At 43.5% G+C, this 21,693-nt stretch overlaps 1 protein-coding gene across 1 annotated transcript in view; it reads left to right on the forward strand.

Annotated features, from left to right (window-relative positions):
* MUS81 (MUS81 structure-specific endonuclease subunit) overlaps positions 1–21,693 on the forward strand; it is a 499,563-nt gene that overhangs the window by 461,578 nt on the left and 16,292 nt on the right. Inside the window, exon 15 of the mRNA XM_040410299.1 lies at positions 13,004–13,107. Coding sequence (XP_040266233.1) covers positions 13,004–13,107 — 104 coding nt within the window. The remainder of the gene's footprint in view (positions 1–13,003; positions 13,108–21,693) is intronic.

A 21,693-nucleotide genomic window follows, 5' to 3' on the forward strand; every position in this document is an offset into this window, starting at 1 on the left:
AGTGCCTACTGTACAAGCCTGTGGGGGCAGTGCTATGATCTGGGGTTGTTGCAGTTGGTCAGGTCTAGGTTCAAAACAGTATGTGCTCCAAGAATGAGGTTAGCTGACTACCTGAACATACTGAATGACCAGGTTATTCCATCAATGGATTTTTTTCTTCCCTGATGGCACGGGCATATTCCAAGATGACAATGCCAGGATTCATCGGGCTCAAATTGTGAAAGAGTGGGTCAGGGAGCATGAGGCATCATTTTCACACATAGATTGGCTACCACAGTGTCCAGACCTTAACCCCATTGAGAATCTTTGGGATGTGCTGGACAAGGCTTTGCGCAGCAGTGAGACTCAACCATCATCAATGCAAGATCTTGGTGAAAAATTAATGCAACACTGGATGTAAATAAAAGGTTAGTATATAAAATGAGAATGCTTGGACTGGGGGGAAATGTGTGCATGTGAGTAACTGGCTCAGTGATAGAAAACACGGTTGTTATTAACGGTACACTCAGATTGGGTCCCAGTCACTAGTGGGGTACCACGGGGGTCAGTATTGGGCCCTGTTCTCTTCAAAATATTTATTAATGATCTTGTAGAGGGGCTGCACAGTAAAATATCAATTTTTGCAGATGACACTAAACTGTGTAAAGTAATTAACACGGAAGAGGACAGTATACTGCTACAGATGGATCTGGATAGATTGGAGGCTTGGGCAGATAAATGGCAGATGAGGTTTAACACTGACAAATGTAAGATTATACACATGAGAAGGAATAATGCAAGTCAGTTGCGTTTAGTTGCGTTCTCAGACCCAGCTGTGTTTTTGGTGACTACTCAGACACTGTGCTTCAAAACAGGTAGGAAATTTGTTAGACAGGTTTTTGCTATTGTCTGATTGCAAATGAGCATTCGGTGTTTAAGGTGTTAAATTTGTTGTTGGGGGAGAAGCTTTTGTGGAAGTGTGTGTATATATAGCAACATAGTATTAGCTTGCCTAATTATAGCTTGCAGCATTCTCAAAGTGCAGCATTACTAAGTGCATCTGAGATATTCAGGAGATACTCAGGATGTAATCTGGAGGTGGCTATAACCTAAAAAAAGTTTGTTTTAAAATCTTTCCCCTCTTTAAAATGGCAGACCTGGTTCTGTGCAGGAATTGTTGTGCTTTTATTTCAGGTTCCACTCTTCAGAGGTTTGGATACTGTCTGATCTGTAGACAGCTCTCCATAATGCAGCAGGAAATTGCATTTTTGAAATCTGAGGTTTGTAAATTAACTGTTAAACAAACTCAGGCTTGGAATGTTGCAATGCCACTGCCACAGAGGCCCCCTAGAAATGGAAGATGGGTTACCGCAGGTTCTGGTAGACTTAGAGTTGTGGATAGAAGACATGTCCCACAGTCTGTGGCTTTCCATAATTCATTTGCAGCACTTTCAGAGTGCAAGCGTAACATGGAGGATGGCTCAGGCACAGTGAGTGAGGAACAATCATCTCCTATGCCTAAAGTATGCAAGACTGCAGCCAAAGACAAAAAGGATAAGGTGAGGACTGATAGAAAGCAGCTGTTGGTGGGTGATTCTATCATAAGAGGTGTGAAGTTTGAGGAAAATGGTTTTGTGAGATGTCTCCCTGGTGCTACCGCTAGCAGGGACAGACGATGTATCCTTAATATTGTTAGGCAAGCAAAGCAGGAAAGGGAGGTGGATGTTATTGTCCATCTTGGGATAAATGATCTGGCTTGCAATGAGGTTTTAAAGGTGAAGGAAGCTTTTCACACACTTGGTAATGATATAGGGGAGGTTGCATCGACTGTTTCATTCTCTGCCGGTTTGCCTGTGCATAACCTTCAGCATGACAGGAAGATGTGCATTAAGGAATTAAATGTATGGCTTGGTGAATGGTGTCTGAACCAAGAGTTTGGCTTTGTGTCTCATGTTAGCTCTCGTTGGAATGGAAAAGAACCGTACAAGAAAGATGGTTTGCATCTTTCTCTTAAGGGAACGAATGTCATCAGTGAACAGTTCAAAGTATTTGCTAAGGAGCATTTAAACTAGGAAAGTGGGGCAAAAGAGTGATAATCCAGAAGTCCGACTGCCCCCTGGAACAATGCCAGTAGCACATTGAGTTAAGAAATGACAAGCTCAGAGTCTTGTCTACAAATGCTCGCAGTTTAGGGATTAAGATCAATGAACTTGAGTCTATAATGGCATCTGAGAATATAGATTTAGTGGTTGTTACTGAGACATGGTTCAATGGGAGTAATGACTGGGATATAATAATACCAGGGTTCTCTTTATATAGGAAAGACAGAGAAGGCAAGAAAGGGGGAGAGGTGGCCCTGTATGTGAAAGATAGCATAAAATGTAATTTAATACAAGTTAGCGAGACCAATTTAGAGTCAGTTTGGGTTACGTTGCAGCTTGATAATCATAAAGTAACTCGTGTAGGTGTGATATATAGACCACGTAGCCAAGTCAAAGAATTAGATGATCTACTAGTTGAGGAAATAGTAAAATGACATTGAAAGGGGAAGTTATCATTACGGGAGACTTTAATCTTCCTGATGTAAATTGGAAAACTAAAATAGCTGGTTCTGCCAGGAGTACAGATATTCTAAATTCCCTACTGGGATTATCTCTGCAGCAAGTAGTTGAGGAGCCAACCCGGAAGGAAGCCATTTTAGATTTAGTATTCACAAATGGGAATTTGGTATCTGATATTACTGTAGGGGAAAGCTTGGGATCTAGTGATCACCAGTCAGTGTGGTTTACTATAAGTACAGTGACTGAGTCACACCACACAAAAACAAAAGTTTTAGATTTTAGAAAAACTGACTTTTCTAAAATTAGATTAGTATTACACGAGTCCCTATCAGATTGAAAAAGTTTCAATGGAGTCCAGCAGAAATGGGACTACTTAAAAGTGGCACTATTGAAGGCAACAGAAAATTGCATTAGGCTCGTCAGTAAAAGCAAAAAAAAGGAAGAGACCACTGTGGTACTCAGCAGAAGTTGCCAAAATCATTAAAAACAAAAAGATAGCATTTAGTAATTATAAAAAAATAAAATAAACGAGGATGACAGGGAAATTTATAAGATTAGGCAGAGAGAGGCCAAGCAAGTTATAAGAGCTTCTAAAGCACAGGCAGAAGAGAAATTAGCTCAGTCAATGAAAAAAGGCAATAAGACAGTCTTCCGATACATAAATGAAAAAAGGAAACTAAAACAAGGAATTGCCAAATTAAAAACAAAAGAAGGAAGGTATATGGAAGAAGATAAAGAACTAGCTGACTGCCTCAATGAATACTTCTGTTCAGTTTTTACAAAGGAAAATTAAGGGAAACTACCTCAGTTAGGGAGGAAGACTAATCAATATTTTGATGCATGTGTCTTTACAGAGGAAGAGGTTCTAAGTCAGCTGTTTAAAATTAATTCAAATAAGTCACAGGGGCCTGATGGGATACACCCAAAGCTATTAAAAGAGCTTAGCGGTGAACTAGCAAAACCATTAACGGATTTATTTAACCAATCACTGGTAACAGGAGTCGTCCCAAAAGATTGGAAATTAGAAAATGTTGTGCCCATTCACAAGAAAGGTAGTAGGGAGGAATCGTGCAACTATAGGCCAGTAAGCCTGACATCAATAGTGGGGAAATTAATGGAAACCATATTTAAGGAGAGGATTGTGGAACATCTAAAATCCCATGGATTGAAAGATGAAAAACAGCATGGGTTTACTTCAGGGAGATCATGTCAAACTAATCTTTTTGATTTTTTTTGATTGGGTGACTAAAATAATAGATGGCGGAGGTGCAGTAGACATCGCTTATCTGGACTTTAGTAAGGCTTTTGATACTGTCCCACATAGAAGGCTTATCAATAAATTGCAGTCTTTGTGCTTGGACTCCCATATTGTTGAATGGATTAGGCAGTGGCTGAGGGACAGACAACAGAGGGTTGTAGTCAATGGAGTATATTCAGGTATATTCATGGTCTTGTTACCAGTGGGGTACTTCAGGGATCTGTTCTGGGACCCATATTGTTTAATATCTTTATCAGCGAAATTGCAGAAGGCCTCGATGGTAAGGTGTGTCTTTTTGCTGATAAGACAAAGATTTGTAACAGGGTTAATGTTCCTGGAGGGATACACCAAATGGAAAAGGATTTAGGAAAACTAGAGGAATGGTCAAAAATCTGGCAACTAAAATTTAATGTTGATAAGTGCAAGATAATGCACCTGGGGCGTAAAAACCCAAGAGCAGAATATAAAATTAGTGATACAGTCCTACCCTCAGTATCTGAGGAAAGGGATTTAGGGGTCATTATTTCAGAAGACTTAAAGGTAGGCAGACAATGTCATAGAGCAGCAGGAAATGCTAGCAGAATGCTCGGGTGTATAGGGAGAGGCATTACCAGTAGAAAGAGGGAGGTGCTCATGCCGCTCTACAGAGCACTAGTGAGACCTCATTTGGCGTATTGTGCGCAGTACTGGAGACCATATCTCCAGAAGGATATTGATACTTTAAAGAGAGTTCAGAGAAGAGCTACTTTACTAGTACATGGATTGCAGGATCAAACTTACCAGGAAAGGTTAAAGGACCTTAACATGTATAGCTTGGAAGAAAGACGAGACAGAGGGGATAAGAGGGGGCATTACTTTACTGAAAGAGTAGTGGATGCATGGAATAGCCTTCCTGCAGAAGTGTTAGCTGCAAATACAGTGAAGGAGTTTAAGCATGCATTCCACCTACAGTGGAATCTTTCAAAAGAAACCTGAAAACCCACCTCTTCAGACAAGCCTACAACCTGTGACCCTGCTGCCTCCATACCGCCATGACCAACTTCACCCACACCTACTGTGTCCTTCTCCCATACTACGTAGATTGTAAGCCCTCACGGGCAGGGCCCTCTCTCCTTCTGTACCAGTCTGTAACTCGTTTTGTTTATGTTTAGTGCAATTGTCTGTATTATGTATGTATACCTCTTCTCATATGTACAGCGCTATGGAATGAATGGCGCTTTAATAATAAATAATAGGCATAAGGCCATCCTTTATATAAGATAGGGCCAGGGGCTATTCATAGTATTCAGTATATTGGGCAGACTAGATGGGCCAAATGGTTCTTATCTGCCGACACATTTTATGTTTCTATGTTAGCGGTTAAGCCAGCCTTCCTAAGGGAGTCCACTACAGCCTGTACTTTAGGTAGTTGACTTTCCCAGTCAGTGCTGTGAATAACGATATCGTTCAGGTACGCCGAAACGTACCGATGATGTGGATGGAGTACAATGTCCATTAGGTTGTAATTTGAAGGGGGCTCCACTATTCAGAAAAAATGAGTGAGGTGCAAAACTGCTGTATGGATCACCCTATCCAATGATATAACTAGTAGTAAGTAAAAAATGTAGCAGGCACTCTCTATATGGAATATAGCTGAACACTGTAGTATATTATAATGATTTAATAAACAACAGTATTGTACATAAATGCATAAATCTTGAAATATATAATTAGGCGCCCAATATAAAATGGTATATAAAAACTTCAATCTTGCAGTAATCAATAATAAAAAATTTATAAAATGGTTCTCCCAAATAGAACTCGCTGGTGTTGCGCAGTATATATGCCACTAGGGCAAGTATTGTTAGTGGCGTGATGTCAGTATAGCAGCTAACAGGCTAATGGAGCGTTGTGCCTGCGCTGTATCTGAATTTGTACCAGTGTTCTCAGTCCACTTAATATTGAAAGTCCAGATTAGGAACTCTGGTATGAGGAAACAATGTAATGTCTTAGTGACAATGTTTCCAAAGTTTCAATGTTGTAAGGGTATTTTCCAAACATAGAGCGTAGATTTCAACTTTGTGTATTGTAGGTAATAAATCTTATCTTGTAAATACAAGTTGCTTGTGTAGGAAATGGAGCTCCAAGACCTCGGTGCGGCGTCCCGCACTGTCAGTAGCCTGGAGTACACTTACCCTAACAGTGTAGGCTGAGGTACACGATCCGTCTGTGTAGCAGCTGTGGTCTCCGGCTCTTGGCGTCCCACGTGGATACCTGATGTCTCGCGTAGCTAGGTCGGTATGACGAGGTTCGCGTCAGGGGTCACGTGATCGGACTCGAATTCGCCGGCTGCTAATTAAATTGGATTATATGTAAAAGCGCTTGTATGAAGAAATCTGTGATAATTCGATCTAGTTCGATCTTTGTATATAGGTCTTGTAACTTTCCAGTATCCTCCACGTCCAGGTGTCCCCCAAGAACATGTTGGTGGGCTAACTCCAACACGAGCTTGCGATACACCCTGGGCACCACCAACTGTTCAATATGCTCACCCCGTAGTTGATTTACCCGTTACAGCATCTCTTGTTGAACCACAAAACAGGGAAACATAGACTCGGCCCCCGGTTGTTGCGGCTCACCCTCAACTACTACCACATTTTCCCAGGCTCGAGATAGAATCGGGTCCTAGTGCTGTGCTGTACCAAAATTATCTCCAGAGACGTTGAGGTCTGCCAACTCCGGACCTGGCGGAAAATCCTCTGGGTTGTCTCCCCCTCTTCCACCGAAGTGGCGGTCACCCCTACCGCTGGCCCTTCAGTCTCAGGTTACCAGGTTTCTGGTCTCCCCCCTGAGCCGAGCCACTTTGCTAGGGTTATTCCTGTCTCATGGGTATTGGTGACTCTTGCCTCAGGCCACAGTGACGGGGAAATCGGGGAAGTCTCTCCCAATTATTAGTTCATAATGTAACTTTGTGGCGACGGCCACCTTATGAGTCCACCGACCGGCCACCGTGGATAGAGACACCAGGGCGGTGGGATAGTCTTTTAAGTCTCCATGGATGCACATGACGCCGGCTTTTTGACCAGTATACTCAGCGGGCCGCACCAGGGCAGCTCCCTGAGTCCAGCAGCGCCACCGCCAAAGTATCTCCCACTTGCACCTGGCACAGGTGACTATTGTCTTGGGTGTACCGGTTGCAGACAACCTCCTGGCATACATTGAGGGGCGTTAGCCATAGTTAGCGTCCATGGGGTCGGCCCTTATGTGACCAGGCTCTTGACACCGCCAACAGACCATCGGAGCTGGGTACATCCCGAGCGGGTTTTGCTGGCATTGGACGCCTGGTCGATCCATTGCTGGAGAGGGTACGGCAAAGCCCTCCAGAACACATCAGCTAACAGACGGTCCAGCATAGCAGTGGGACCTTAAATTCCCACTGATGCACTCGCTGGACCCGGACCAATACATTCACCCCTAGTCTTGCCAGAATCTCACCCTTTAACCTCCTCCGGACCGCCGAACGCAGGGACGCGTCCTGGAGGCGGTCGATTCATTCCTCCTGGATGCATATACGCGTCCTCTCACGAGACGCGAGATTTCCTGTGAACGCGCGCACACAGGATCGGAAAGGTAAGCGAGTGGATCTCCAGCCTGCCAGCGGCGATCGTTCGCTGGCAGGCTGGAGATGCGATTTTTTTAACCCCTAACAGGTATATTAGACGCTGTTTTGATAACAGCGTCTAATATACCTGCTACCTGGTCCTCTGGTGGTCCCTTTTGCTTGGATCGACCACCAGAGGACACAGGCAGTTCAGTAATAAGTAGCACCAAACACCACTACACTACACCCCCCCTGTCACTTATTAACCCCTGATCACCCCATATAGACTCCCTGATCACCCCCCTGTCATTGATCACCCCCCTGTCATTGATCACCCCCTTGTAAGGCTCCATTCAGTCGTCCGTATGTTTTTTACGGATCCACGGATACATGGATCTGATCCGCAAAACACATACGGACGTCTGAATGGAGCCTTACAGTAGGGTGATCAATGACGGGGGTGATCACCCCATATAGACTCCTTGATCACCCCCCTGTCATTGATCACCCCCCTGTCATTGATCACCCCCCTGTAAGGCTCCATTCAGACGTCCCTATGTTTTTTACGGATACACGGATACATGGATCGGATCCGCAAAACACATACAGACGTCTGACTGGAGCCTTACAGGGGGGTGATCACCCCATATAGACTCCCTGATCACCCCCCTGTCATTGATCACCCCCCTGTAAGGCTCCATTCAGACGTCCGTATGTTTTTTACAGATCCACGGATACATGGATCGGATCCGCAAAACACATACGGATGTCTGAATGGAGCCTTACAGGGGGGTGATCAATGACAGGGGGGTGATCACCCCATATAGGCTCCCTGATCACCCCCCTGTCATTGATCACCCCCCTGTCATTGATCACCCCCCTGTAAGGCTCCATTCAGAAGTCCGTATGTTTTTTACGGATCCACGGATACATGGATCGGATCCGCAAAACACATACGGACATCTGAATGGAGCCTTACAGGGGGGTGATTAATGACAGGGGGGTGATCACCCCATATAGACTCCCTGATCACCCCCCTGTCATTGATCACCACCCTGTCATTGATCACCCCCCTGTAAGGCTCCATTCAGACGTCCGTATGTTTTTTACGGATCCACGGATACATGGATCGGATCCGCAAAACACATACGGACATCTGAATGGAGCCTTACAGGGGGGTGATCAATGACAGGGGGGTGATCACCCCATATAGACTCCCTGATCACCCCCCTGTCATTGATCATCCCCCTGTAAGGCTCCATTCAGAAATTTTTTGGGCCCAAGTTAGCAGAAATTTTTTTTTTCTTACAAAGTCTCATATTCCACTAACTTGTGTCAAAAAATAAAATCTCACATGAACTCACCATACCCCTCACGGAATCCAAATGCGTAAATTTTTTTTGACATTTATATTCCAGACTTCTCACGCTTTAGGGCCCCTAAAATGCCAGGGCAGTATAAATACCCCACATGTGACCCCATTTCGGAAAGTAGACACCCCAAGGTATTCGCTGAGGGGCATATTGAGTCCATGAAAGATTGAAATTTTTGTCCCAAGTTAGCGGAAAGGGAGACTTTGTGAGAAAAAACAAAAAAAATCAATTTCCGCTAACTTGTGCCAAAAAAAAAAAAATTATATAGACTCGCCATGCCCCTCATTGAATACCTTGGGGTGTCTTCTTTCCAAAATGGGGTCACATGTGGGGTATTTATACTGCCCTGGCATTTTAGGGGCCCTAAAGCGTGAGAAGAAGTCTGGGATCCAAATGTCTAAAAATGCCCTCATAAAAGGAATTTTGGCCCCTTTGCGCATCTAGGCTGCAAAAAAGTGTCACACATCTGGTATCGCCGTACTCAGGAGAAGTTGGGCAATGTGTTTTGAGGTGTCATTTTACATATACCCATGCTGGGTGAGATAAATATCTTGGTCAAATGCCAACTTTGTATAAAAAAGTGGGAAAAGTTGTCTTTTGCCGAGATATTTCTTTCACCCAGCATGGGTATATGTAAAAAGACACCCCAAAACACATTGCCTTACTTCTCCTGAGTACGGCGATACCACATGTGTGACACTTTTTTGCAGCCTAGGTGGGCAAAGGGGCCCACATTCCAAAGAGCACCTTTCGGATTTCACAGGTCATTTTTTACAGATTTTGATTTCAAACTACTTCTCACGCATTAGGGCCCCTAAAATGCCAGGGCAGTATAACTACCCCACAAGTGACCCCATTTTGGAAAGAAGACACCCCAAGGTATTCCGTGAGGAGCATGGCGAGTTCCTAGAATTTTTTATTTTTTGTCACAAGTTAGCGGAAAATGATGATTTTTTATTTTCATTTTTTTCTTACAAAGTCTCATATTCCACTAACTTGTGACAAAAAATAAAAACTTCCATGAACTCACTATGCCCATCACGAAATACCTTGGGGTGTCTTCTTTCCAAAATGGGGTCACTTGTGGGGTAGTTATACTGCCCTGGCATTCTAGGGGCCCTAATGTGTGGTAAGTAGTTTGAAATCAAAATCTGTAAAAAATGGCCTGTGAAATCTGAAAGGTGCTCTTTGGAATGTGGGCCCCTTTGCGCACATAGGCTGCAAAAAAGTGTCACACATCTGGTATCGCCGTACTCAGGAGAAGTTGGGCAATGTGTTTTGGGGTGTCATTTTACATATACCCATGCTGGGTGAGATAAATATCTCGGCAAAAGACAACTTTTCCCATTTTTTTATACAAAGTTGGCATTTGACCGAGATATTTCTCTCATCCAGCATGGGTATATGTAAAATGACACCCCAAAACACATTGCCCAACTTCTCCTCAGTACGGCGATACCACATGTGTGACACTTTTTTGCAGCCTAGGTGGGCAAAGGGGCCCACATTCCAAAGAGCACCTATTGGATTTCACAGGTCATTTTTTACACATTTTGATTTCAAACTACTTACCACACATTTGGGCCCCTAGAATGCCAGGGCAGTATAACTACCCCACAAGTGACCCCATTTTGGAAAGAAGACACCCCAAGGTATTTCGTGATGGGCATAGTGAGTTCATGGAAGTTTTTATTTTTTGTCACAAGTTAGTGGAATATGAGACTTTGTAAGAAAAAAAAAAAAAGAAAAAAAATCTTTTTCCGCTAACTTGTGACAAAAAAAAATAAATTCCAGGAACTCGCCATGCCCCTCACGGAATACCTTGGGGTGTCTTCTTTCCAAAATGGGGTCACTTGTGGGGTAGTTATACTGCCCTGGCAATTTAGGGGCCCTAATGTGTGGGAAGTATTTTGAAATCAAAATGTGTAAAAAATAACCTGTGAAATCCTAAAGGTGCTCTTTGGAATGTGGGCCCCTTTGCCCACCTAGGCTGCAAAAAAGTGTCACATATCTGGTATCGCTGTACTCAGGAGACGTTGGGCAATGTGTTTTGGGGTGTCATTTTACATATACCCATGCTGGGTGAGAGAAATATCTCGATCAAATGCCAACTTTGTATAAAAAAAATGGGAAAAGTTGTCTTTTGCCGAGATATTTATCTCACCCAGCATGGGTATATGTAAAATGACACCCCAAAACACATTTCCCAACGTCTCCTGAGTACAGCGATACCAGATATGTGACACTTTTTTGCAGCCTAGGTGGGCAAAGGGGCCCAAATTCCAAAGAGCACCTTTAGGATTTCACAGGTAATTTTTTACACATTTTGATTTCAAACTACTTACCACACATTAGGGCCCCTAGAATGCCAGGGCAGTATAACTACCCCACAAGTGACCCCATTTTGGTAAGAAGACACCCCAAGGTATTTCGTGATGGGCATAGTGAGTTCATGGAAGTTTTTATTTTTTGTCACAATTTAGTGGAATATGAGACTTTGTTAGGAAAAAAAAAATCATAATTTTCCGCTAACTTGTGACAAAAAATAAAAAGTTCTATGAACTTACTATGCCCATCAGCGAATACCTTAGGGTGTCTACTTTCCGAAATGGGGTCATTTGTGGGGTGTTTGTACTGTCTGGGCATTGTCGAACCTCAGGAAACATGACAGGTGCTCAGAAAGTCAGAGCTGCTTCAAAAAGCGGAAATTCACATTTTTGTACCATAGTTTGTAAACGCTATAACTTTTACCCAAACCATTTTTTTTTTTTACCCAAACATTTTTTTTTTATCAAAGACATGTAGAACAATAAATTTAGAGAAAAATTTATATATGGATGTCGTTTTTTTTAAAAATTTTTACAACTGAAAGTGAAAAATGTCATTTTTTTGCAAAAAATTCGTTAAATTTCGATTAATAACAAAAAAAGTTAAAATGTCAGCAGCAATGAAATATCACCAAATGAAAGCTCTATTAGTGTGAAGAAAAGGAGGTAAAATTCATTTGGGTGGTAAGTTGCATGACCGAGGCCGTTTACACTTCAGTAGTGTAGTGCAGAAGTGTAAAAAGTGGCCTGGTCATTAAGGGTGTTTAAGCTAGGGGAGCTGAGGTGGTTAAGGTCGGGTAGTCGGCCACTTGATCATTTGGTAGGTCAAAAAACACCTGCTGGTGTCCAGACGCCAGTAACAGAGCGACGACCTCAGACCATTGGTCTCGGGGTAACTTCTCCCTCACGGCTACCTTTTTTCGAATACCGCCAGATAGGTCTCGTCGTTCTGGATAGCAAACGTAACTGTAGAAACCAGTGTCAGGCAGCTGCTGCCAAGGCCAATAAGATTATGGGGTGCATTAAAAGAGGCATAGAATCACAGGACGAGAACATAGTCCTGCCACTTTACAAATGATAGTGAACTCCCTAAAAGAGTTCAAGTGGGGCCTGTATTCCTGGAGTGTAATAATATTACAGGTTATAATATTATAGGTTACAGTTATTAGATTCTGGAGAAGTGTCAATCCAGGGAGTTATTGTGATTGCCTGATTGGAGTCTAGAAGGAATTTTTCTCACTAAAATGAGGAAAATTGGCTTCTACCTCATGGGGTTTTTCCCCTTCCTTTGGATCAACTTGTAGGATAACAGACTGAACTGGATGGACAGATGTCTTTTTTCAGCCTTACAAACTATTATTAGTTATTACTGTTATTATGTTACTCTTCATAACAATCTAAAGGTAATGCAAATTGCCACCATAGAAACTGAAGCAGCATACTTTGTAAAAAACTAAATTTGTGTAATTCTGAAAACTTTTGGCCACTACTGTAGATAAGCGTTGACAATCGCCTATTGTGAATGTTAGATCCTGTGTTATCTATATGTAGTTGAAATCTATCATTCTAATCCTTCTTGTAATGATGAGTAGATATCTGCAGTAATGTGATCTGTACAGGCTGAGAAGTGGCCAGTGCCGAAACTGCAGGATTTTATGTTTTTTGTTTAAATATTGATACTGATCTGGAAAATATAAAAATAATATCACCAAAAATTATTTGAATAATTTTTTTTTATGTTAAAACATTTTTTAAACTGTAGGTTATTTTCTGTTGACACATTCCCTTTAAGTGTATAAAAGAATGTAATAGTAACTTTGGAGACCTACCAATAACAAAATCTTATCTTATCCAGCTGCAGTTCATCCTGTTCCTCGTGGTCTGTCTAGCTCATCCCTGTATAACACACCTTATTTTACATACAGGCACAGACTGTGAAAGAAGTGTTTGCTCGACAGCTGATGCAGATGAGTGGAGTTAGTGGTGAGAAGGCAGCAGCAATCCTGGAAAGATACAGCACCCCAGCCAGGTAATGTATGATCTTAACTACTGTATAATGCTGAACACATTTATCTTGAAGGTTGAGTTTTTTTCTGAACGTAAACAATTGTGTGCAAATTGGTTAAAGGGCCACTAAACCCAGAATCAAAACAAAGAAAAAAGAACAACCAACAAAACTTACAGCATTTTTCAGACTATAAACTTTTTTCCTCCAAAGAATGGGGGGAAAGTGGCAGTGCATCTTCTAGTCCGAATGCCATCATGGAAGCAGTCATTAGCATGCGGGAGGTGATGGCAGCCCTGCACTGTATGCACTCACCGTCCCTGGTCTTCTTCTAGGTCCCATTGTGGTGTCCTGACCGTGCACAGTGGCAGGACGTAGTGCACGAAGGCATTCACAATGACCTGACGCTGTGCCACGTCAGTTAACAGTACAAAGCGGGACCCGGAAGAACCGTTGGAGTGGTGAGTCCTGTATCTGTGGTGCCATCCGGAGCAAGCAAGGAAACTTTATTTATTTTGTAGCGTCTGGTCTGACTTTTGATGGGTTTTGCGAGATGCTAGGGGGTGCAATCTGAAGCTGGTAGGGTCTGCTTGGGGGTCTGATCTGAGGCTAATTGGGTCTGATCTGAGGCTATTGGAGCTTGGGGGGGCCTGAACTGAGGCTGATGGAGCTTGGGGGTCTGATTTGGGGGTCTGATCTGAGGTCTGATGAAAAATGGGGGTCTGATGAGTGTCTGATCTGAGTTGTGATAATGAATGAGGATCTGATTTGGGGGTCTGCTCTTAAGTCCGATCTCGAAATCCTATATTGTCTTAGAGTCTGAAAAATACAGTAATCTCTTTATGTGTCTTTGTCATTTGCTCTTGTTTTGTCAGATATCACAACTGCATAACATGAAAACTAGAAAAGCTATGAATTGTTCTCTCAGGCTGTAGCCATGCCTCCCTACCCAACCGCTCGCCCTCTGATGCTAGTGCACATGAGCCAGGAAATTTAGGAGGAGGGGACTGGGTTTAGTCTGGATAATTGTTTCTACACAGTGAGTGTGGCCATTTTATTGGAGGACTAGCAGAAGGACTCGGCTTCGCACTGGTATATTTAATCTATTTAATTTAATGTTTGTGTGTCGTTAAAAGATATCCATAGTATCTCCCATAACTGTGACCTCTACAGGACCCTGCCCCCTTAACAGTGAACTCCCCTACCCCTCACTTCTTAACACTGCCCCCCCCCCCACCGTGCTCCGCCTCCTTACAATGGGACTTCTATAGCAGCCCGCCCCTTAACTTTGATCTTCACAGCAGCCCACCCCTTTTAGAGTGAGTTTCACAGCCCCTCACTCATTTGACATTGACCTTCTCAGGGGCACGCCACCTTAACAGTAACCTATACAGCTCCCCGCCCCTTTAACAGCGACTTCCACAGTGTCTGCCCCTTTAACAGTGACTTCCCCAGTGTCCGTCCCTTTCTCAGTGACCTCCACAGTGCCCTCCCCCTTAAGTGACCTTCACAGTGCCAATCCCTTTAACAGTGACCTCCACAGTGCCTGCCCCTTTAACAGTGACCTCCACAGTGCCTGCCCCTTTATGTGACCTCCACACTGCCCGCCCCTTTAACAGTGACCTCCACAGTGCCCGTTCCTTTAACAGTAAGCTCCACAGTGCCCGCCCCTTTAACAGTAACCTACACGGTGCCCACCCCTTTAACAGTGACCTTCACAGTGCCCTGCCCCTTTAAGGCTAGGGCTGCACGACGACAACAATTTTTATAATGATAGGCTATGGTGTCGCACTGCGACATTTTGCGACTGCGACACGGCGGTGACAAAAAAATCCATCCAAGATGGATGCATGTAGCAGTGCAGTTGTGCTCTATGTGTCGTGTGACCTAGGTTGGCTGGGTTGTTATGCAAACCTTTACAAATGATGGTGAACTCACTAAAAGAGTTCAAGTGGGGCCTGTATTCCTGGCGTGTAATAATATTACAGGTTATAATATTATTGGTTACAGTTATTAGATTCTGGAGAAGTGTCAATCCAGGGAGTTATTGTGATTGCCTGATTGGAGTCGAGAAGGAATTTTTCTCACTAAAATGAGGAAAATTGGCTTCTACCTCATGGGGTTTTTTCCCTTCCTTTGGATCAACTTGCAGGATAACAGGCTGAACTGGATGGACAGATGTCTTTTTTCAGCCTTACAAACTATTATTAGTTATTACTGTTATTATTTTACTCTTCATAACAATCTAAAGTTAATGCAAATTGCCACCATAGAAACTGAAGCAGCATACTTTGTGAAAAACAAAATTTGTGTAATTCTGAAAACTTTTGGCCACTACTGTAGATAAGCTTTGACAATCACCTATTGTGAATGTTAGATTCTGTGTTATCTATATATAGTTGAAATCTATAATTCTAATCCTTCTTGTAATGATGAGCAGATATCTGCAGTAATGTGATCTGTACAGACCAAGAAGTGGCCAGTGCCGAAACTGCAGGAGCTAAGACCCCCCACAAAATTTCTTTCCAGGTAGCAAGGGATGTGTATACCAAGTTTCGTTGAAATCGGTTGCGTTTTTGTGTGATCGCAGAACATACATACATACATACACACGTCCTTTTTTATATATATAGATAACAGTGCCAGCCATAGTACCATCTGTAGTATGTACAAAGTACCAGCCATGGAACACACTGCTAATCTGCCTAAACCTCCCTTCACTGCATAATTGTGCAGATTTGCCTTTCATTTGCTTTGAAAGTTGGGTAGCATATAATGGTATGCTAGAGATCTTACTACATATATAGTAAATATTCACAGTAGTACTGACATTATATTTATAGATATTGTGTATACAGAATGTATGTACTAAGTGTGGTTTACATTACACATTACATCTGCAGAGTTTGTTAACTAGCTTTCCCAGACTGCTGAGTTCCAAATGTATCCAATTTATGTAGTGATAAATCCCTTCATATACAGTGGGATGCGAAAGTTTGCGCAACCTTGTTAATCGTCATGGTTTTCCTGTATAAATCGTTGGTTGTTACAATAAAAAATGTCAGTTAAATATATCATATAGGAGACACACACAGTGATATTTGAGAAGTGAAATGAAGTTTATTGGATTTACAGAAAGTGTGCTATAATTGTTTAAACAAAATTAGGCAGGTGCATAAATTTGGGCACCACAAAAAAGAAATAAATCAATATTTAGTAGATCCTCCTTTTGCAGAAATTACTGAGAGTCTGGATTCTGGTTGAAGGTATTTTGGTCCATTCTTCTTTACAAAACATCTTTAGTTCATTCAGGTTTGATGGCTTCCGAGCATGGACAGCTCTCTTTAAGTCACACCACAGATTTTCAATTATATTCAGGTCTGGGGACTGAGATGGCCATTCCAGAACGTTGTACTTGTTCCTCTGCATAAATGCCTTAGTGGATTTTGAGCAGTGTTTAGGGTCGTTGTCTTGTTGAAAGATCCAGCCCCGGCGCTGCTTCAGCTTTGTCACTGATTCCTGGACATTGGTCTCCAGAATCTGCTGATACTGAGTGGAATCCATGCGTCCCTCAACTTTGACAAGATTCCCAGTCCCTGCACTGGTCACACAGCCCCACAGCATGATGGAACCACCACCATATTTTACTGTAGGTAGCAGGTGTTTTTCTTGGAATGCTGTGTTCTTTTTCCTCCATGCATAACGCCCCTTGTTATGGCCAAATAACTCAATTTTAGTTTCATCAGTCCACGACACCTTATTCCAAAAATGAAGCTGGCTTGTCCAAATGTGCTTTAGCCCACCTCAAGCGGCACTTTTTGTGCTGTGGGCGGAGAAAAGGCTTCCTCTACATCACTCTGAAATCTCTGAGACAGCTTTCTGTATCCTTCCCCTAAACCATGATGGTGAACAATCTTTGTCTTCAGGTCATTTGAGAGTTGTTTTGAGACCCCCATGTTGCTACTCTTCAGAGAAAATTAAAAGAGGAGGGAAACTTACAATTGACCCCCTTAAATACTCTTTCTCATAATTGGATTCACCTGTGTATGTAGGTCAGGGGTCACTGAGCTTACCAAGCCAATTTGAGTTCCAATAATTAGTTCTAAAGGTTTTGGAATCAATAAAATGACAACAGTGCCCAAATTTATGCACCTGCCTAATTTTTTTTAAACAATTATAGCACAATTTCTGTAAATCCAATAAACTTCATTTCACTTCTCAAATATCACTGTGTGTGTCTCCTATATGATATATTTAACTGACATTTTTTATCGTAAACAATCAACGATTTATACAGGAAAATCATGACAATTAACAAGGTTGCCCAAACTTTCGCATCCCACTGTAGTCAGCTTGCCATTCAGTGTCCTGGAAAAGCTGGGTGACAACATTGTTGCCCTTCTACTATATGATAGATGCATAGTGTTTTATATAACCATTTTCCCCCCATTAACGCCTCATAGAGATTGTTACCCAGACTGTACAATGCCAAATCAACCTATTTATGAAAAATTAAGTATATGGTCCTGTAGTTGGGACTGTTAAATAATAAGTCTCCCTAAATAAATCCCCCACCTTAGTCTACTTTCACACTCGCGCTGTGGCTTTCCATTTGTGAGATCAGGGCTCTCACAAGCGGTCCAAAACAGATCAGTTTGCATTCTAATGCATTCTAAATGGAAAAGGATCCACTCAGAATGCATCAGTTCAGTCTCCATTCCGCTTTGGAGACTGACACCAAAATGCTGCTTGCAGAGTTTTGGTGTCCGTCTGATGAAACTGAGCCAAACTGATCATTTTCACTGACACAATCTGGCACAATAGAAAACGGATCCGTCCTCCATTGACTTTCAATGATGTTCAAGACGGATCCGTCTTGGCTATATTAACCGCCTCCGGACCGCCTAACGCAGGATCGCGTTCCGGAGGCGGCAGCCCTGCGCACAGTCACGCATATACGCGTCATCTCGCGAGACGCAAGATTTCGCTCAAAGCCAGTCCGCGCATGCGCATCGCGGGCCGGCAAAAGTTAGAGGACAAGTTCGTCACCAGCCTGCCAGCCCATGATCGTGGCTGGCAGGCTGGCGATTTTCAAAAAAACGAATGAAAAGCCAGATAACACATCATATTAGTAAATATGATGTGTTAAATGGCTTGTCTGCTCCTCTGCTGGTCCTTTTCATCGGTTAATTCCAGCAGAGGAGCAGAGATCACTGTGAGTACCCACCAACACTACACTTAGCCCCAGATCACCCCCCATCACCCGAATTAACCCCTTGATCACCCCTTGATTGCCCCTGTCAATCACCTAGTGAAAGGAAAAAAGTGATCAGTGTAAACTGTCACTTTTTTTCCCACTGGTATTGACTGTTAGGTTTTAGGATAGTTTAGGCCCCTTGGTTAGGTAGTTTAGCATCGGTTAGCGCCCAGCCCCCCCGCACCGCATTCACTGATTCGCTGATTAGCGTATCGCTAATCAGCATTTGTACTTTTATAGTATCTGTAAGTGATCAAAACTGATCACAGTCAGATCTATAATTGTATTAGTGTCACCTTAGCTCGCCCTCCACCCAAAACGCAGTGTTTGCCTGATCAGGCCTGATCGGTCGCCCACACGTGCGTTCACCCACACCCGCCCCGCCGCAGTGACAAAAAATATATATTTTTTTTATCACTGCACAATCACTTTCCAAGCGCTGCGGCGATAAAAAAAATCAGTTTTGATATTTTTTATCAACTGCAGCGGCCTCCGGTACTTCGCTAGCCTCCCCTTTGTAAGACAGGCTTGCTTTTTTTCTTGGGTAGTCTCAGGGAATGCCCCTAAATTTAGTAGTCCAAATGTCAAACAGGGGGTATTCTTCTGAAGAGGCCTACAGGATTCTGACCCAGTCGGATAAGGAATGGGAACCCTCATCTGACGAATCTAGCGGGTCAGAATATGAACCTGTAGAAAGCAGTGGCAGTCTGACCCAAAAGTCGGACGAGGAGGTGGAGGTCCCTGATAGAACCAGGCGTACCCGGCCCCGTGTCGCTAGACCACAGGTTGCGCAGGATCCGCTTCAAGAGCAGCAGAGTGGGGCTGGCGCTGTCGGATCACGTGGTGAGGCATACACCAGCAGCGCAGCCCTCCCTGGACCTAGTACCAGCACTGCCGTACAACATGGTGAAGTGGCGAGCACCAGAAGGGCAGTTGAAGCTGGTACGGTGGCACGTGCAGTAGTTACCCCGTCGCAGCCACCGCTCAGACAGGCCCGTAGAGCCCCTAGAGTCCCTGAGGTGCTGGCAAATCCTGATTGGCAGTCACCAACTTCAGCCGCACCATTAGTTCCCCCTTTCACCGCCCAGTCTGGAGTTCGGGTTGAAACAGCTCAGATCGGTTCGGCCCTGGGATTTTTTTAGCTGTTCTTGACTGCGGAGCTCTTGGACTTAGTCGTGGCAGAGACAAACCGGTATGCCACTCAATTTATATCTGCCAACCCGGGAAGCTTTTATGCCCAGCCTTTCCGGTGGAAACCAGTCCAAGTTTCCGAAATTAGAATTTTTCTGGGCCTTCTCCTCAACATGGGTCTAACCAAAAAGCATGAATTGCGGTCATATTGGTCCACGAACCCGATTCATCACATGCCCATGTTCTCTGCTGCTATGTCCAGGGCACGATTTGAGGCCATCCTGCGTTTCCTGCACTTTAACGACAACACCACCTCCCGTCCCAGAGGCCACACAGCTTTTGACCGGCTCCACAAAATTCAGCCCCTCATAGACCACTTCAACCAGAAATTTTCAGATTTGTATACCCCAGACCAAAACATCTGCGTAGACGAGTCCCTAATACATTTTACCGGGCGCCTTGGCTTCAAACAATACATCCCAAGCAAGCGCGCCCGGTATGGGGTCAAATTGTATAAGCTCTGTGAAAGGGCCACAGGCTATACCCACAAATTTCGGATCTATGAGGGAAAAGATCAGACCCTGGAGCCGGTCGGTTGCCCTGACTACCTGGGGAGCAGTGGGAAGACAGTCTGGGACTTGGTGTCACCCTTATTTGGCAAGGGGTACCATCTTTATGTGGACAATTTCTACACAAGTGTCGCCCTCTTCAGGCATTTGTTCCTAGAACAGATTGGCTGCTGTGGCACCGCGCGAACTAGTCGCGTGGGCTTCCCCCAACGGCTCGTTACCACCCATCTTGCAAGGGGGGAGAGGGCTGCATTGTGTAACGAAGAACTGCTCGCGGTGAAATGGAGAGACAAGCATGACGTTTACATGCTCTCCTCCATTCACGCAGACACGACAATACAAATTGAGCGAGCAACCCGTGTCATTGAAAAGCCCCTCTGTGTCCACGACTATAATTTGCTCATGGGAGGGGTGGACTTCAATGACCAGATGTTGTCTCCGTATTTAGTTTCCCGAGGCACCAGACGCTGGTATAAGAAGGTGTCTGTATATTTGATTCAATTGGCGATGTATAATAGTTTTGTTCTCTACAGTAAGGCTGGGAGAACACGATCCTTCCTCAAATTTCAGGAAGAGATCATCGAGAACCTCCTGTATCCAGAAGGTTCCGTGGCCCCATCCATTAGTGTAGTTAGCCGTCTACACGAGCGACATTTCCCCAGTGTCGTTCCTGGTACCTCAACCCAACCGTCACCCCGAAAAAGATGTCATGTCTGTAGCAGGAGTGGAATAAGGCGTGACACCCGCTATTTCTGTCCTGACTGTCCTGACCACCCTGCCCTATGCTTTGGAGAGTGTTTCCGGAAGTACCACACACAGGTACACTTAGCATAGGGATTGCATCTCACAGGACAGGCACACAGGGCTATTAGGGCCCTTTTACTCACAGCTACTGCAAACCTCTCCTTTCACCTGGGATAAAGTGCATAATGTACTTCGCCACATCTTTGGGCGATTTGCGCTTTGCACATTGTCCCATGGGGAAGGAGAGGTTTGTCCTATAAAAGGTAAAAAAATAAAAAAATAAAAATAAAAAAAAAGGTAAGCAAAAAAGTTAACTTCAGTTCAAAAAGTAAAAAAAAAGTTTATATGTTTTGTTCAAAAGTTATTATAAAGTTAATAAAATTTATTGTGTTGCGGCCTGGTTTTTTCTTTTTTGTTTTGTTTTTTTTACCTTCCAGGTGGACCAACCGATCGACTAGCTGCAGCACTGTTGTGCATTCTGACAGAAGCATTGCGCTTCTGTCAGATTACACACAAGTCGGTGTATGCAGCGCTGCAAGACGAGATTTCTCCTCTGCAGTAAAAGATACGTTTGCCGAGGCATATGAGCTGAGGAGGCGGCGGTGTTCATATGCTTTTGTATATATATATATTTTGTATATATAAAAAAAAATCCCCGCAATGATTTATTCATCCACATCGATTGAAGAAGACACCCCAAGGTATTCGCTGATGGGCATAGTGAGTTCATGGAAGTTTTTATTTTTTGTCACAAGTTAGTGGAATATGAGACTTTGTAAGAAAAAAATAAATTAAAAAAAATCATCATTTTCCGCTAACTTGTGACAAAAAATAAAAAATTCTAGGAACTCGCCATGCCCCTCACGGAATACCTTGGGGTGTCTTCTTTCCAAAATGGGGTCACTTGTG

The sequence above is a fragment of the Bufo bufo genome, chromosome 10, assembly GCF_905171765.1.
Source record: "Bufo bufo chromosome 10, aBufBuf1.1, whole genome shotgun sequence".
Classification (NCBI taxonomy): domain Eukaryota; kingdom Metazoa; phylum Chordata; class Amphibia; order Anura; family Bufonidae; genus Bufo; species Bufo bufo.